This window comes from Aythya ferina (genome assembly GCF_964211825.1).
Source record: "Aythya ferina genome assembly, chromosome: 1".
Classification (NCBI taxonomy): domain Eukaryota; kingdom Metazoa; phylum Chordata; class Aves; order Anseriformes; family Anatidae; genus Aythya; species Aythya ferina.
The window spans coordinates 70924219-70942250 of record NC_140296.1 but is presented as its reverse complement, the minus strand read 5'-3'; the positions used below and the strand labels follow the sequence as shown (position 1 = coordinate 70942250).

Below are 18032 nucleotides of genomic sequence, written 5' to 3'. Positions count from 1 at the left end.
ATGCTCACAGCAGTTTTCTGAACATGTTTCTTCACACCTATGCCAAAAACAGAACACAATTTCAATGCTCCGGAGTGATAACTGAAGTGATTGTTGTTTATCCATCGTCCCTCCACCAACTCCTCTCAGAACTCAGAGCTGGAAATACCTGCATGGCCCGCTTCCCCATGATAACCACTTCAAACAATGTAACCGCCTCAACCACTGCTCCATTCTGCAGCCGTCTCACTCTTCTACTGCTGGAAGAATTTCTCCTTATATTTTCACTCTGTTCTCGGACCTTCCGTTTCTCTCTCTGAAATGAGTCAAGCAAAGAAAGAATATGAGGAAAGAAGATACTTAACAGCCATCCACAGATAAATGAACTATTCCCTAATAACAAGTTTATTTTACTCTCACCGTAAGGATTTCCCAAGGGTGCTAACTTTTAAGCCTCACTGAGGCTGATGAAGACTTATCAAACATGAGTATGAAGGAAAGGATTTATCAGTTTGAAATTTTTTCCTCAACAAGTCATAAACATAGCAAGGTATAAGCGGAAAGAAGCTTCTGAACAGTTATGTACTGCCCAAAAGGCATTTTTCAGTGGCAGCTGTAATTTCTGAAGAGCAGACGGCAAGCACAAAAGCTCTTCTACACCTCTTCACTCACAGGGCAAGCGCACAACCTGCAAAGTACCATCAGCTGCACGCAGTGTACAGATAAAGCAGAGCACATGCTGAAGTGAACTGACTGTGCAAAAGCCAGTACTGAGGCTCTGATGCCAACAGAATTTGGGGATCAAGCTGCAGCCACTGACTAGGTTTTAGATGTACTGTATTGTTACAAAATGGAGTGTTTCTTGAAACAATTGAATGAGACAGAAAATAAATTCCTTAAATAAAAAAAATATATAAACTTACTGTTGTTTTCAGGTTGCCATTTCTCACACCTCCGCTGTTCTGCACTGCAGACTCAGGCACAGTCTCATCACGGACAGCATTCTCTCTAAAGCATAACAAACATGTTGAAACAGCCGTGAGAACAAAGAACCGTATACTTGGTATAAACAGCAGAAGAAAGTAAGATTATGCATATGCATTTTAATGTTCCTAAGAATATAGAATGGTTTGGAAGTTATGCCTTTTTTGTTGCTAAAATAAACAAACAGGAAAAAAAACTTTAAAAGTACAACAGAAGTTCAGGGCCTTCTTCAGATTATTTCCTTTCCTATCTGATACATAGATAATTAGAAAACTAGTGAAACTATCAAAACCATCAAGGAAGCAGAAAGCAAGTAGTTGAAATACATGTAGAAAGCTGATGTTGACTTGAAGTAGCTTGTAAGAGCCATCAGCCAATAACAAGCATATATCACATTTTAGGTCCTCTACAGAAAACAAGAAAACAACATTTGGTGGCTCTACAATTTAAAATGCGAGGAAGAAACTGTTTTACTTGTCCTGTAAAACACGCTTAAGGAAGAAGACACATAAGAACGTTCTTTTCATTTACAGGTATATATTCGTATTCATTGCTAACATGATGCAGGAATAATGTTATAAGCAAAGATGCACCTTTTGGGGGATCTGAAGCCATACATTTAACTGCAATGAAACCATGCCATTTTTCAGCATTCCTAATGCTAACAACATGTCTTGCCAAAGCTCATGTTTGGGCAGACGAGCTAGATCCCACTTGTGCAGCAGATCCAGTACTGGTGGCCGGCTGCTATGGCCTCCTTGAAAACTGGATGGCTACCTCATGGCCAGGACATGAAGCCAGTTGACTTGTGCTCTAGGAAGGCACAAAAGGAAAGTAAACATGAGACTGTACAGTTACTTTATTTTTCATGATCGTGCTGCAACAGGAGAGCGTACTAACATGAGCAAGCACTTTGCAGAGAACAAAGCAGAGTATTACCCTGTCACATACAGTCAAATCTCCAGTATCCAGTGTTGACTAACCCAGATGGAACATTAACCATGCTACGGATGCAGAGCCAGATCGAGTCCAGAGGGGTTTATCAATGCCAGATAAACACTATTCATCTTCCCAAGACAGCTTCAGTCAGACAGTGCCTCTGCAAAGCAGATCCTGAGGCTGCGTACCATCCGCTGCAGGGCCTAGGTCCTGATGTTATTTCATTAGTGAGAAGTTTCTATTTAAACACATCTCTGGTTCTGAATTTATTGGAGCACTAGACCGTAAGCGATGTAGAATTAGGCTTCCAAAGATTCCCATGCTGCTCTCTAGATCCCATAAAAATATATCAAATTTCTAAATAAAATGATGCAAATGATTAACTTCCCTACAGAGAAAAATCCCACTGAAGTTAAATTTAGTGAACTTCTCATCATAGAAAAGTTCAAAACGTGCCATGGTGGTGACAGATGGAAGCCAAGAAAATAAATCAGTCTAAACCAACCCTTACATCAGTTGTCTGGACTTCTGCATGCAATGAAAGAGGAAAGAACTGTGCCTCACAACCAAGTCTGCATGCTAAAAGCAACACTTTGCAGTTTTCAGAATGCTTCCTTTGATTTGTAATTGTGCACCACAGAGATTAAGTATCTCAACTGCTACCAAAAAACTTCCTAGTTCAAAAGAACAAGCAGCAATAGCCAGCAATATATACAGCTCTTCTGAAGCCAGGTAGCCCTTCTCAGATTCCTTATACAGATGACAAATTAAAAGGACCCAAACCTATTTGTCAAGGAGCTGCTTCTCCTATGCGATTAAATGCTTTCACTCGTGATTTTGAAGTAGAACGCAACATTATGGGGCTGGACTAACATGTTCTTACTTGTGCTGTTCCACTAGAACGACAACTCAGATGCCAGCCAGCATTTCAGTGTGTGTTACCTGTTTATGCAGTGTACCTCCACACGATGCTCAACATACTCTCAAGCAGTTTTCCCGAATTATTTCTGTGTACTATTTAGCAACTTATTACATGCCATGATGAAAACAAATACATTTCATTTGATTACGGAAACTATAATTGAGTCTAAGTTGAATTAAAATATTTAAATAATGAAGAAAAAAAAAAACACACCGCCCAGTACAAAAAAACACCAGGACAATTTAGTCAAGGACTTGTCTGAACACGTGCTGCATTTAACATCTTTGTCTACAATATACCTCGCTAAAGCTTTAACTCACACAGCTCTTTCCCAAGCACATCCTGGATGTCGAAACCACTTTCAAGCAATGGTCCACTGACACTGACCCTGTGCTACTTTATGCCAGGCAAAACCTGCCTGTAGCGAAAGGTGTTAACAAAGTAAGTGAATGCCTGGTATAGGGGACAGCCTGCTTCCTGAAGCTCAGCAAAATGAGCAGTAATGAGAAGACAGTTGACCTCCAGCTTCCTCGCGCTGGGCTAACAGTTCCATGTAAAATGATAGCCCTGTGACTAGAGCAGTTGGACTAACTTTCACGCATATGCTGAGCATCCCTGTTGAACACCCACCAAATGTAACTCAGCGCTAGGTATATACTAAAACGCCATTTAGTTTCCAAATCATTTTGGCTTTCAGTGCACCACAGCACGTAGCAATGCCACAGGAAGTACTGTCTTACAAAAGACATCCTACACCAAAGACTGCAAAGACAACGTATTTAAGCAGGTTTAGCTATCTGCTTGCTTTAAAAGTTACTTGAAAAAAGACTTCTCATCATAAGCCTATGAAAAATAAAATTGCGTGACTAAACAAAAAAACACTCTCAAGATCCTGCTTTGGAAAAAAAAAGCATCTTCACTTTAGTACGAACTTAACTATGAACTTCTGGACTGATATGTTTTCCTACACTTAATGTATTCTCTAATTCCCTGAATCTTTAGGTTTGTTTTGCATTCCTTAAGAAGCCGCTAGATCTTGTTTGCTCCTATTTACTTTCTTTATATACAGAGTTGCACTGATCCCTGTACCTGGAAGTGCTCTGTTTAGTTTTGGTAGAGATTTTTAAAAGCCAGATCATCTCAGTACTCATGTTGCTTTCCTTCCTTTTAGTACGGGTATTTCCTGATAGTAATGCTGTTCATCAGGCAGGTAGTTAAAGGTTTGCAGGAACTAGACCAGAGTTTACAAACTGAACCATACGGAGCCACTTAGATACTTCCCTTGAGTTTTTATCTGCACAACTAGAGTTCTGTTGAAGAAACTGTAAAAAGAATTAAGACATCCTCTTTTCTTCTTGAGCAAAATAGGAATTACTCTATCTAATCCTAAGGATGATGTGAACACTACCGCAGTGATCCTTATGTGCAACTCCATTTAACATCTTTTCAACTACTTGAGTACAACAGGAGGTTTGACAAATTTTGACATAATCACAAGCTTTTCTTCTGTGTGTTTTTTTTTTTTTTTTTTTTTTTTTTGTCAACACCACACCAAGTGTTTGGGCATACCTCAACTCACTGCCTCGTGCACTGTAAGGAACAGTTGCCAGCCATTTACTCTGTTTCCATCAGCAAACGGTAAGAAAGCACAGGAGGCGGAATTCCATTCCTATCTCATCATAAATTTGACCTTTAGACCCTGCAACATATGGCTCACAGGCACATTTCTACCTTACATTCCTGCCACAATACAGTCCTTTCAATAGCACTGGAAGTGTTACTGATGAGATTAAAAAAATAAAAAAAAACTTGAAGCAGGAAGGAAGCAAAGCCCTTCTTCTAGCCCTCACACAATGCTACCGTGGAAATTTTTGAGTTCAGTTTTCTCATTTTAATAAATATTTGGAGCAGCCTTAAGAGACCCACTCTTAAAAAAGAAAGCTACCTCTTTCATGCCATCATAGCTTATTCTTTCAGCCATCTAAAAGGAACGATTAACCTACGTTACTGGATTAATCCCACCTGTATATTTTCTAAATCATAAATTCCAGTGCAATTGCTTCACCTTTTAGAAGCAACAACAAATCGCCAAACAATAAGAAGCTCAGCTAAACGATTGCCAGGCACCTACCTGTCACTTCTGAAACTAAAAGGTTTGCTTCAGATGAAACATTCAGGAAAGGACACTTGGCAAGCTACACCGATTGTCATCATGGCCTACAAGGAAAACACCTCTCAGAGCTTAACGAAGCAAAAGACCTGGAGCATGCTTATAGAACCATAGAATATCCCAAGCTGGAAGGGACCCATAGGGATCATCAAGTCCAACTCCTGGCACCGCACGGGTCTATCCAAAAGTTTAGACCATGTGACTAAGTGCACAGTCCAATCGCTTTTTAAATTCAGACAGGCTTGGTGCAGTGACTACGTCCCTGGAGAGCCTTTTCCAGTGTGCAACCACCCTCTCAGTGAACCTCTTCCTGATGTCAAGCCTACATTTCCCCTGCCTCACTTTAACACCATTCCCTATCACTGGTATCACGGATAGGTCACCTGCCTCTCCACTCCCTCTCGCGAGGAAGTTGTAGACCACGATGAGGTCCCCCCTCAGCCTCCTTTTCTCCAGACTGAACAGGACGAGTGTCCTCAGCCTCTCCTCATACATCTTCCCCTCTAGGCCCTTCACCATCTTCGTCGCCCTCCTCTGGACGCTCTCCAACAGTTTAATGTCCTTCTTGTACTGTGGTGCCCAGAAATGCACTCCAGTACTGGAGGTGAGGCCGCACTCGCTTGGAAGGTAACAAGATGAGCAAAGACCAGGCTACAGTGAGCTCAAAGTAGGCAACGCTAGATACCTAAGTTTCACTCTTCAAAACTACACAAGGTATGCTCAAATTTAGTAACTTTATTATCTGTATCTGCTCTTTCTACCTACATATCCCATTCTGTAAACAATATGAATGCATTTGGTTGATTAATTGAATCAACTGATGACGGAAAAGATAGCCTCTGAAGGGGGAAGACTTGACATGCCCCCGATGAAAGCAGCTCTGGAGCAGCACATCCTCTCCCCCTGCTCTAAGGCAACAAGGAGTACGCAATGCCAACAGGTTGACTACAGATAACTTGGTACTCTTCCCTCTCAGCACCTCAAATCTGTCACTGGAGCGAACACACCCACTAGAACTATAAATCTGCTCGTTTTTATTCAAACTAGGTTCACTTGCACAGAACAGGGCACAGAGAAGCTCGTAAGACCAACCTCCCTGAACATCGGCATAAAGCTACATTTAGAAGATGCTGAACAATACACGAAAGGGAAAGGAAATGAAACGCAGCCGTTAGTAACAAGACACAGCCAATCCCCTTTACCTTCCCTCCCACCCCCAATGACCCATCCATTCCCCCACTTATCTGCAGGACACAGATTGAAGGGACAGCGCCCGAATTCACCCCCCCAACCCCCTCCCCCCCAAAAAAATAATGAATAAATAAATGAATAAATAAGTAAATAAGCGGCGCCAGGTCTTACTTTTGGCTGGGAAGGCTGCTGGCTGCGTTGGGCTCGGCTATCATTTCCACTACATTATTTCGGCGGCGCAGGCAGCGAGCTGATGGTGGGGGGGGAAGGAGGGGGCTCCTGAGGAAACTTCACCGCGGCGGGGCTCGGCTCCGAAACGCGCGTCCCGGGGCGGGCGGGCTGTCAGGAGAAGAGCAGAGGGCGAGCTAATGACGGAGCCGCTCATTAAGGGCCCTCACGGCCGGCCGGGGGCGTTAATTACCTCAGGGAAGCGAGGGGGGGGGTGGGGAGGGAGCTGCCCGGATCCCCCCCTCCCCCCCCCCCTTCCTTCAGGGCCCTTCCGAGGGCGGCGGGCGCGGCCCTGGCGGCTCGGAGGGGCCGGAGGAGGAGGAGGAGGAGGAGGAAGGCTCCGGGGCCGCCCCGCTCACCTGCCTGTGAGGGGCTGTGGTGGAGGAGGAGGAGGAGGGGGGGGAGGGGGGCGCTGAGGCAGAGGCACGGCCGCGGGGACGCGCACTCCAACGGTCGAGCGCGCGCCCGCCGCTGCCGGCTCCCGCCGTCAATCACGGCCGCCCCCCGGCCTATCAGCGGCGGGCAGCGCGGCCGCCAGGGGGCGGGGCCAGGCGCGCGCCGTCCCCCGCCGCCTCGCGGCCGCCGTAACGGCCGTAACGGTAACGGCCCCGCCTCACGCTGAGGGGAAGGGGGGGGGGGCGGGCAGCGCCATGGGGCCCGGCCGCCTCCTGCGGCCGCTGCTGCGCTGCTGCCGGGCGGTGCCGCCTCCTCTGCCTCGGGGGGCGGCTGTGAGGGGGCCGCTCAGCGCCGCGCTCCGCCTCTGGGCGCCTCAGCGGCCGCCGGGCAGGGGCGAGCCGCCCCTTGCGGGCGGCGGGGGGCGAAGGGCGGGCGGTGACGACGACGACGAGGACGAGGATGAGGAGGAGGAAGATGAGGATGTGGAGGAGCTGCTGGGCCCCTCGCCGCTCGGCCCCGTGCCCGGCGCGCAGCGGGTGGCCGTGGTGCAGCCGGCGGTCCGCTGGGGGCCCAAGAAGCCGCAGCTCACCACCGGTGGGTGGGCAGGAGGGGGGGGGGGGGCACCCCCGGTGTCTTTCTCAGCCCTGATAATTGCAGGGCACCCCCAGCCCCGTTATTAGCCCTGGTAATTAATGGGGGCACCCCTGGTCACTACAACACCATATCCCCTTTACAGAATAAAATTGTTAACTTTTCAGAGTTTGTGTAAGCCTTCCCATTTTACAAGCGGGGAAAATTACGAAGGCACCCATCTGTCCAAACGTACATGAGAGCAGCGGTGAGCCTTTTCCATCTGTTCAGGCCCTCCAGATGAAGAGCACGAAGTGTCAGCAAATGATTCAGGGTGACTGCTGAAATGCCACAGTTACAACAGAAAAATGAGCGCTAAGATGAATATTATCGATAGGATGAGAAAGGATCACAGTTATAATTAAAAATATATTACCTTTTGGACTTCTTTAATACATCAAATGAGTTTTTCTATCTAGAGAAACATGATGAAACTCCTATGGGAAGAGGATCTCCTGTCTGGCAAATCAAAACTGGATCTACTGATCTGATTTGCCCTTGTGATTTCATGAAATCCTCATAAATCTGTGCTTTGCCACGTAGATGGTTTAAAAAAAAAAAGACTAATGAAGCAGATTGAAATCTGTGTCTTTAGCAAGTCAGAAGTCAGTGTAGGTCCTTGATAAGAGTAGGTACCAGTGGTAAGAAGCAAGGTATGCGGTATTAGTAGTTCTTTACATATTGCCACAAAACACCCAGGAATTATTCCTGTGATCTTGTGGTTATCTAAAATAGCAGTTTAATCTAAAGCTAGTTAAGCATTTTACTTTTTAAGAAAAAGGTACAGTGTAGAGGCAAAGAGGTGAGTAATCTATTGACTATACAATTCAGAATTCAAAATCAAGAACCATAAAAATAATTTGTACTGGCAGAAAGATGCTTTTGTGTAGTAAAATTGCATCGAACTAGGAGTTTAATTATTCTGATTAGAGGTAAGGCATTTTGCACCTTATGCTGTTCATTAAAACCATTGGACCTGTAGAATTTAAGTGTAGCATAGTCGTTCCCTGTTCACACATCTTGTAGTTACTGGCAATTTGAGCAGTTGATATAACTTTTTTTTTTTTTTTTTTTTTTTTTCTCTGTGTGTGTGTCTCTAAAGCTGAGTTACAGATTGCCGAAGCCGTTGCTCTCATAGATACCCTTCCGAACTGGACTGTTTTAGATAAAATAATTATTCCTACAAAAAATCCTGACAAGAAGTTCGTTTTTGGCAAAGGAAACTTTGATATTTTGACAGGTAAGGACTGAGGTTTGTCAGGACTGCATCATTCAGAAAGGAAAGCTTCTGCAGCTGAAAACTATTTAAGGATAGCTATAAAAGTTGAAAAGAGGTAAAGGTTTTATTAATCCATCAAATAGGTTTGCAGACAAACTTCAAAGATATTTTTTTCAAAAGCAACATGGAATAGAAATAACCCATATTCATTTGAAATGTGTGGGGCACCTTAATCACTATGCTTAAATGAATGACGTAAAAGAAACTGGCAGCTGTTTTTGACATAGTATGAAATTAAGTGCAGATACGGCTGTTCTGTGGACAAAGAATATGATGCCATTTGGAATTTTATGAGCACCGTGCTCAGTGCAAAATGGTTTTATATTCCGTATATTTTAAGAAGAGAATTGACATTTAACACTGCATTTTGTAACGGTTATCCGTCTTCTAGAAAAGATTAAAAAAATGCCCCATGTGACAGCTGTCTTCTTGAATGTGGAAAGAATATCTTCAGTAACAAAGGTAATTTAATATCAAATCATATTCTTTACATCCATATTGTTTGGAAGATCTTGATGCTATCAGGAGGGTTGGTTAATGATAACATATGAAGCCAGCTGGACTGAGTTTTTCTGAATGGAAACTTTAATTCTTGTTATATTTGTCCAGCTGATAATAAGTGTATCTACATGTCATGCATGAAGTTTTCCTGCAGCCTGATAGCCTTTTAGTATAGACTGTGTTTGTGCATTTGCCACTGGCTCTACTTACATGTAAAATGTTGGAAAAACTTCTCAGATCTTACTCACAAAAGGGGGGTGATAACAGCTTTTATTGTGAAGGAATGTCAAGATTTTGGATTACATACGTGCACGGGTTTCATACCTCTACGAATTCTATATGCTTTTTCTGTAGTGCTATGTCTGCTGTATTGTATTTTGAATATGAGGTATAAATTCAGAGCAAATCTGTATTATTTTTTTTTGTATTTTTAAACTTTAATTCGTAATCCTTACAAAGAAAATGTATTTTACAAAGACAGATTGCTTGTGGGGAGAAGCATGCTTTGCTTTTTTTTTTTTTTTTTTTTAAACACTTTGGCAATAAAATAACTGGCTTGTAAACTATATGCATGTGAACTATAAGCATGCCCTTTAGCATGCTTAAACAAACTGAAATAAATAATTCTTAGCTTTTTTGCATGTGCAGTGTCAAACAGGGTGTAAAGTGCAAACACTGCAAGCAAACATCAATGCTTTGCAGGTAGTTTTGAATGTTTTCCCTGAATTATAAAATTATCAGAGGTAGATATATCCAATAGTTATCTTGAGTACTTCAATTTATCAATTAAATGAAAGTTGAAAATGTTTCCTATAAACCTAGTTTTTATTCCCTAAATTGAAGTATGAGTTCTTTTAGTCCCAGCTTTACTACAAAAAATCTTTTCATAAATCTAGATCTTAAGTACATTTTAACAGGATATAGATTCAATAAAGTGTTTGAGAATGTGCACAGAAGATGAGCATTCTGGATTTTAGAGATGGTGAAGGGAAACTACTGCATACTTCAAGTTCTTTGAGTGTCTTTTGGTGAATTAGGGCAGTTTGGGGTGTGGGAAGAGAGGAGTTTATTATTTCATGGAAGGCTTGTTATGAAACAATTTTTCTTTCTTCCTCTCTTGTTTTTTTCTTTTAACTTCAATAACTATTTTGCTTTTCCTTTGTTATCTTTATCCTTTCCCATACTAGCATTTCGTAATTATTTTTTGTAAGGTCTTAGCCACTGAAATTCTTCATTCTTTTAGTGCTGTGAGATGTCCTGTAGGAGCTGTTTTCAGAATCTGTTCAAGGCAATAGAAGGATTCTCGTGGAATTCAGTGGTCCTAGATAAAAAGTTCTACCTTCTAAATTCTTTTTCACCTTTCTTTCTTGTCAAACAAAATGTTGCTTTTGGGTGCTCATAATCATTACTGTGAGTTCAGGTGCCAATCAGCTAACTGTAACTGTAATGCTGTGTACGAATTGATTTACTGGTATTCTGAATCGGGCAGAAAACATCTAGGTTATTTTGTTTTACATGGCTAAAGAAAGAACTAGAAGATGCCTGGGGAGTGAAAGTCTTTGACAGATACACCATTGTACTTCACATTTTTCGTTGCAATGCCCGCACTAAGGAAGCAAAACTCCAGATTGCATTGGCTGAAATTCCACTCCTAAGGTACCTCAAAGTGTGTACTGACCCTTGTATATTTTAGTGAAAATTTCGTTACATTAACAATCAGGGTAATGCTATATCGTGGGGAAAAAAATGCCACTGTTTTGGTGTCTCCGTACTATGGTCAATGATTGAATAGAGTGTAGAAATATTTGCATTAATGTAATTGCTTCAAACTCCTACAGTGCTGACAGGCAAGAACACAAGAAAGTGTTCAATAGATAATGTTACAAAATGTATTTCTAGTGAATAGGTCCTGGTTCTTTCTGATATGGAAGATGGGTTGCAAGAATGTATAGGAATTAGGTATGTGTAGTTCATATATAAATAGGTTTAATAAGGAAAGCTATAAACAAGGAAGTTTAAAGGCATTAATTTGTATCTGAATTTTCCACATTTCTGTATTATGTGGCATAAAAATATGCTGGTGTGTGTTGCGTGGATGTATCAGAGGCATTTTTGTCTCTCTAAAGTTTCTGAACAGCCATTATGATTTACTAAGAGTTGCATGACTTTTCAAACTATGGTTGAAGAGCCAGAAATATCTGGGTTTTCTCACCATGATCTGGCTTTATTTTTACCTGTGTCTTGTAGCGTTGTAGTGTTTTCATCTGTACTGTTAGAATATCACTAATGCTTCATATTTGCTAGGCATTTTAAGGTAGCTTGATTAGAGAAGATTGATTTTATTTAAATATTACTCCACTGCCAGGTCAAATCTAAAAAATGAGGTGTCTCAGCTAGATCAGCAGAGAGGTGGATCAAGATACATCATGGGCTCAGGTAAAGTCTATTCCCATGAATTAGACGATTTTTTTTCTCCATAGTCTTTAAAATAGATTAAATTGCATCTTATTAGGGGGAGGCTCAGGGGAAAGACAGTTTGTGTTCTGCATCTGATTAATTGAACATGAAAAAACGTGTTGGATGGTAACTTCAGTCATAGCCATAGTAAAGTTTTCATGCTCAGTAAGTGGCCATGGACAGAGCATTTGCAACCACAGGAGTTTATTGTGACCAGACATGGTTATTCTAGAGTGCTTAGCATGTGTCTTAATAATTATTTATCACTCTGACTCTGTCTTTGGCAAGAATATGCAGTTTTAATTGCTTATGTATACTGTCATATACCCTAATGGTAACTCACTCAATTTCCAGACAGACAGCATCACTTGTTTTGTTGTTCTCTTGTAGACTATTCTGCCAGTTACTCATTTGTATTTTTCAGGTGAGACATTCATGGAGACACAGAATCGCCTCTTGAAAGAAAAAGAACTTAAAATTAGGCATGTCCTGGAGAAGCTAAGAAGAAAAAGGTCTCTGCTTAGAACTCAGCGCAGAAAACGCGAGTTTCCAGTTATCTCAGTAATGGGCTATACAAATTGTGGTAAGCAAAAACTCATGAAATTGTCACACAAAGAAGCTTGCCTTGTCTCATTTTTAATTAGAGTCTCTAGCCAGAATCTGATTTTGGTATGAATAGGCTTTGTGTTCTAATGTTTGGTATGAAGAGTTCTTTGTGTTTACGTTTTAGATTTTATAATGAGAATATGTCAGTTAGATTATAGTTAGGAAAGTAAATAATGCTTGTTACAGTCAGATTTTTTTTGCAGACATGTTCTGGAGAAATTTCTAGTACCTATTTTGTCAAAAAGATTTTTCATCTAATGCTGAAAACTGTCATGCTAGTGTCCTTTGTATGTATCTTTATTACTTGATCAGAATGGATAGAGAAAAGTACGTGGGTTTTGAGATCACTAGGAAATGCTGAGGCATAGAAGGAAAATTCAGGAGAGTTGGCAACGAATCTGAGAAATGTGCTTAAAAAGCACTTTAGCTTTTCATAGATTAATGTATAGCGTTTAGAGAAAATTCTTAAGAGAATCTAAATAAAACTAAAGGTTTTCTCTTTTTTTTGTAGCTTACGTAAGTGAATTCATACACAAGGCATACATTGACTTTGGACAAGACGCTTCTCAGATTACATTATTTTAAAGCCATTTCATTTTATTATTCAACTTCTTTATAAAAAGCAAACTTACCATGCACTAGTTTTGATATTTATTACACTGATACTTTTAAGCCACTTATAGAGTTGAAGATTCAACAAAGACATCTATAGCACAATTTTGCATACATAATTGAAATACTTTAAGCTAAAGTGCTCATACTCTAGGTAATGACTATAAATTCTGTAAAATATTTATGAAGAGTTAAACAAATTTCTCTGGTATCATATTCATGACAGTACACGTAACAAAAGCATAAAACTAATAAACTAAATAGTGCTTCTGGTGATTGTTGGATTTAACGAGGAAATGTTAAATCATTTTATTTCAGAACAGAAGCACTGAGGAGCATGTGTGTGTGTGTGCTTCCTAATGTTGTCATGGCAGCATTCTTCAGATAGTCTTAGAGGTGAGACGTGTAGGTAGGTCACTTTGCAGGTCAGTTCAGTCTGTGATCATCTTGTTGTTATTCCACAGCACAGCTTCCAGACATGGCCTTAAATCCAATTCTGAGTTATAAAAGTTAAGATTATCTTTGGGTTTCATAACATAATACAGATAACTACTCACAGGCTAGACTTCTATTAGTGAACTAGATACGAAAAGATACGTAGTGTCATAAAACTCACCCAAGTCTTGCGAATTAATATTTCACTTGAAACAAGCCATTAAAGTCTTGTTGTTCTGTTTTCTTTTGTTTTTATTTTAATTAGGAAAAACCACCTTGATCAAAGCCTTGACCGGGGAAGCAGGACTTCAACCCCGAGATCAGCTGTTTGCCACTCTTGATATTACAGCTCACGCTGGCTACCTGCCCTCACACATGGCAGTTATTTATGTTGACACTATTGGGTTTCTGTCTGATCTTCCACATAACCTGGTTGAGTCCTTTTCAGCTACCTTAGAAGAAGTTGCTTACTCAGTAAGTAGTTGACTATAAACATTGAGAAATTGACTCAATTTTCTTCCAGATAGTCTTCGCCCCTTCAGAAATGGGGAACTTAACTGGCATGCTGTTCTTAGTGATGTACCTGACTGACTGTAGTGGTCTTCTAACATAATAACTATCAGGTGAATATCCTATAATAAACCAATTTTCTGATACTTTATGCAGAATATGTAAGCATGAATAGGTTTCAGAATTCAGAGTATACATGTCCTTTTCCATGGGGTTTAAGCCAGATAATTTTTTTTTTCTTGTTAAACACATGAAAACCTAGACTGTGCATTGGCATAAGTTGAGGTTCTCTTTCTTGAGAATAAAAAAATGAAGTAAACCCTTCAGAGTGCTCTGGTTTTGACTTAAGGTTTCCTGTAGCTCTAAAAATGGACAGTTGTGATACAGGCAGCATGTAATAAATGTTAGTGTTCTTTTCCTATAATATTTTCATTACTTGCCTGTTACAGCAAAATTTAAAGTTGCATATTGTCTAACTCTGAGATAAACAGATGAACTGATGAACTGGCTAAATGGCAGAGGGTCGGACTGAGCGGGCTGTGTCTGTCTGGCGATCAGTCACCAGCAGTGTTCCTCAGGGCTCAATTCTCCGGCCAGTCCCATTCAGTGTTTTTATCAATGAGCTGGATGCAGGAGTGGAGCGCATCCTTAGCAAGTTTGCTCTGATACTGAACTGGGGCGTGCTGTTGACTCTCTTGAGGGACGAGAGGCCTTGCAGAGCGATCTAGATCTGTTGGAACATTGGGCAGTCAGCAATAACATGAAATTCAACAAACATTAATGCCAAGTGCTGCAGCTGGGATGGGCACAGGTACAGACTGGATGAGTGACTGGAGGGCTGTTCTGCAGAAAGGGACTTGAGAGTGCTGGGCCAGCAGCATGCCCTGGCAGCCAGGAGGGCACTTTGGGGTGCCTCTTACACATTTTCGGGTGCATTAAACACTGCACAGCCAGCCAGTCAAAAGAGGTGGTTCTCCCACTGGATTTAACACTGGTGTGGCCTCACCTTGAATACCATGTGCAGTTCTGGGCTCTGCAACAGAAAAGGGATGTTAAGGTACTTGAAAGTGCCCAGAGGAGGGCAGCAAAGCCGGTAGAAGGGCTGGAAGGCAAGTCTTACGAGGAGAGGCTGAGGACACCCGGGCTGCCCAGCCGGGAGAAGGAAGGCCGAGAGGCGACCCCAGTGCTCTCTGCAGCGTCCTGAGGAGGGGAGCGCAGAGGGAGGTGCCGGTCTCTGCTCCCTGGGCACTGGTGACAGGACACGCAGGAACGGCACAGAGCTGTGCTGGGGGGTCAGGCTGGGATTAGGGAAATCTCTTTACTATGAGGGAGGTCAAACCCTGGAACAGGCTTCCTAGAGAGGTGGTTGCTGCCCCTGCCTGCCAGTGTTCGGGAGGCATTTGACAATGCCCTCAGTAATGTGCTTTAACTTCTGGTTAGCCCTGAAGTGGTCAGGCAGTTGGACTTGATCATCTTTGTAGGTCCCTTCCACCTTAACTATTCTATTCTATATAGATGGGGACTTAAAACAGTCTGTATCCTCAAAGGTAATGAAATCCTATGGTAGCTGGATGTCTGAATTCTTCTAAGGATTGATTTTTTAACTGTGATATAGCAGGAATTTCAAAAGCTGGCTGCTGCTATTATGTTTGGTTTACTTTTTAAGTCTTAAGTGAAAGGCAAGAAATGTACTTTTCACTACAGTTTTCAGAAGTTTGAAGCATTATCTTGAGCAAAGATGCTGAAATACTTTGAATGCAAATGCTGTTTGGTTATTTGTGTGTTTTTTGTTTGTTTGTTTGTTTTTGTCATGGCAAATACATGGCTTAGATTTGCAACCTATCTAACCATGTATGTACTTGAAACTGGTAACTTTTGTATAAAGTTACAAAGTATAAACTGTATAAAGTTATTGGTGCTAAGTGAAGCACCAATAGTAGTATCTCAGAAGCTAGGGATAACAAGAGTCTTCTGCATTTTGAATACAGAATTAAAATTTACATGCATTTTTTTCCACATTTGAAGTGTTCTTTCAGCTATTACTCTTGTAAAACATTTTTAGAATTAATATTTTTTCTTCTCCAATATTTTTGAAGTTCTGCTGTTATACAGCCTTGGCATTAAAAATTATATCATTTATTATTTGAAATCTGCCAATCAAGCTAGTTAAGGAATTCACAGAGCTTGTTTTGGGGTTGTTGGCAGCAATTCATGCTCTCTGGAGTGAGACTACGCTGCCACAGATTTTCTTTCGTCTTTGAATAAAAACCAGTATTGATTTTATACTGTTCTGGTAGGTCATTTTACAGTGTTAACCTGCCAGGGCATTGTCTAATGCATAGGAAAGCAACTCGTACGAAAGAGAAATGCAAAAATGGTATAAAATCTCTACAGCCTGGTAACTGGGTGTTCTATTAAGTAACTATCTTGTCTATTTGTGCTTGCTAGGATCTGATAGTTCACGTGAGGGACATCACTCATCCAGAAACCGTCCTCCAGAAAGCAAGCGTTCTCTCCGTTCTGAAGAATCTCAATCTTCCAAGCCATTTATTGGAATCAATGGTAGAAGTTCATAACAAAGTGGATTTGATAGAAAGGTGAGCAGGAGATGCTAAGTATACTTAAACATGTCTTATGTTCTGGAATCTCTTTATTTCTAGAAAAAAAGCTTCCATACTTCTGAATATGTTTAATGGTGTTTCTCAGTCTTTTACATATGTAGCCATGGTCTTAAAAATTTAATTCATTATTTTTAAATATCAAAAAAAAATCATTTGAGACAAACAAGAAGTGATCTCTGTAGGAAGAGAGCGGTATAAAATAACACAGCTAAATTGTATGTGCTTGGAATATTTTCTCAATATAATCTTTGCAAACAAGTATGATGGCAATTATTACTTTTCAGGTACGAACCCACTGAAGAAAACGCGTTAGCCATTTCTGCTCTACATGGACATGGGTTAGAAGAGCTGAAAGAAGAAATAGAGAAAAAAATTTTGAAAGCAACAGGGAAAAAGATTCTGACAATTAAAGTCAACTTACAGGGACCTCAGCTAAGGTAAACAACTCTGAATTTTATGAAGGACTTGAACAACTATGAAATTCTTAATATTGCAAAACTTATTTGCCAAAACATACAATACTAATTTTAATCTGTGACAAGAATTACAGGGATATTTGTAAATGTTTTTATGACCTATTGAAAAACTATCAAATATCACCAGTAGATACCATACAGCATGCTTCTCAAAGTGACCTTCACAGAGTTCTGTGTTAGTACAAAAAGACAAACTTCCTGAAAGACCATTCCACTGGTCCTGAAGCCAGATTTAAAAGAAAAAGCAGAGACCTGAAACATTTATGAAAACACCCTACACCCCGTTTCCAAACAGCAAGTAGCAAACAAAAAGTTAAGTGAAGCACTTCATCTTTTGAAGTGTTAAATTACCTAGATGCAAACATTCAGGTCTAAACCAACAATCATACTTTATGCACTCTGGAATGCCTTTAAGATGCTAATACACTTTTTACTTTTACAGTTGGCTCTATAAAGAAGCAACAGTTCAGGAAGTAGAAGTCATGCCTGAAGATGGCACAGCCATGGTGACAGTGATAATCAGCAACTCTGCTTTTGGCAAATACAGGAACCTCTTTCCCAGCAGTACTTTTTTTATACCATGAAACTCCATCCTTTTCTAGAAAAAGAAACTGATCTCATTAAGAGGATGTGAAATGAAGTTACTGGCCCGTTAGCCTGGATGTGGAAGAGTATATTTATTAACCAGTTGATGTTCTTGACACATTGTAGAAGTGGACAGTGTTTCAGAAAACGTCTGGAAACAGTAAGAGCTTTGAGTTTCATTCTGGCAGCAAGTGCAAGAACAGCACTAAATTTTATGTTGGGAGAGTTGTTGGCTACAGGCCTTGGGCCTCAAACACGTGGGAATCACTGGATGACATCTAAATTAACCTTTGGAAAAGTACTGAGTTTCTTAAATCATATTTTTTTTTATCCTGTTTTTCAGAATAAGGTGTGTTCATGCATTCTGCTTGAATATATATTTACTTTAAAAAAAAACTGCCATAATTTATTGCAGTGAAGCAGAAAACATTGGTTTGTATATTTAAGCAACTAATAAAGTTACCTGTGAACGTCTTTCACCCCATAGTGTTCCTGCATATGGTAATTTATC

The 18032-nt window shown here is 40.8% G+C and overlaps 2 protein-coding genes across 4 annotated transcripts in view; one reads left to right on the top strand and one right to left on the bottom strand.

Annotated features, from left to right (window-relative positions):
* Nucleotides 1-6536, bottom strand: part of LOC311429945 (cohesin subunit SA-2-like) — a 64063-nt gene extending 57527 nt beyond the window's left edge. The window contains exons 1-3 of one of the 2 annotated variants that reach the window (XM_084506209.1): nucleotides 6357-6536; nucleotides 903-987; nucleotides 149-295 (exon numbers count right to left, since the gene is read on the bottom strand). In XM_084506209.1, the coding sequence (XP_084362335.1) occupies nucleotides 149-295; nucleotides 903-987; nucleotides 6357-6400 (276 nt within the window). In that variant the 5' untranslated portion in view covers nucleotides 6401-6536. The remainder of the gene's footprint in view (nucleotides 1-148; nucleotides 296-902; nucleotides 988-6356) is intronic. The other variant, XM_084506210.1, reaches the window with a different exon arrangement.
* A 521-nt stretch (nucleotides 6537-7057) lies between these two features.
* On the top strand, nucleotides 7058-18005 carry GTPBP6 (GTP binding protein 6 (putative)). Of its 2 annotated transcripts, XM_084525772.1 has the most exons (10): nucleotides 7058-7403; nucleotides 8542-8679; nucleotides 9110-9180; nucleotides 10745-10875; nucleotides 11585-11655; nucleotides 12101-12259; nucleotides 13595-13803; nucleotides 16288-16436; nucleotides 16745-16897; nucleotides 17379-18005. In XM_084525772.1, exons 1-10 carry the CDS (start codon nucleotides 7064-7066, stop codon nucleotides 17518-17520), a joined length of 1563 nt encoding a protein of 520 aa, XP_084381898.1. In that variant the 5' UTR covers nucleotides 7058-7063; the 3' UTR covers nucleotides 17521-18005. The 2 variants fall into 2 exon arrangements, with proteins under 2 accessions (XP_084381898.1, XP_084381899.1); XM_084525773.1 differs by lacking the exons at nucleotides 9110-9180; nucleotides 10745-10875; nucleotides 11585-11655.
* Nucleotides 18006-18032: the final 27 nt, after the last annotated feature.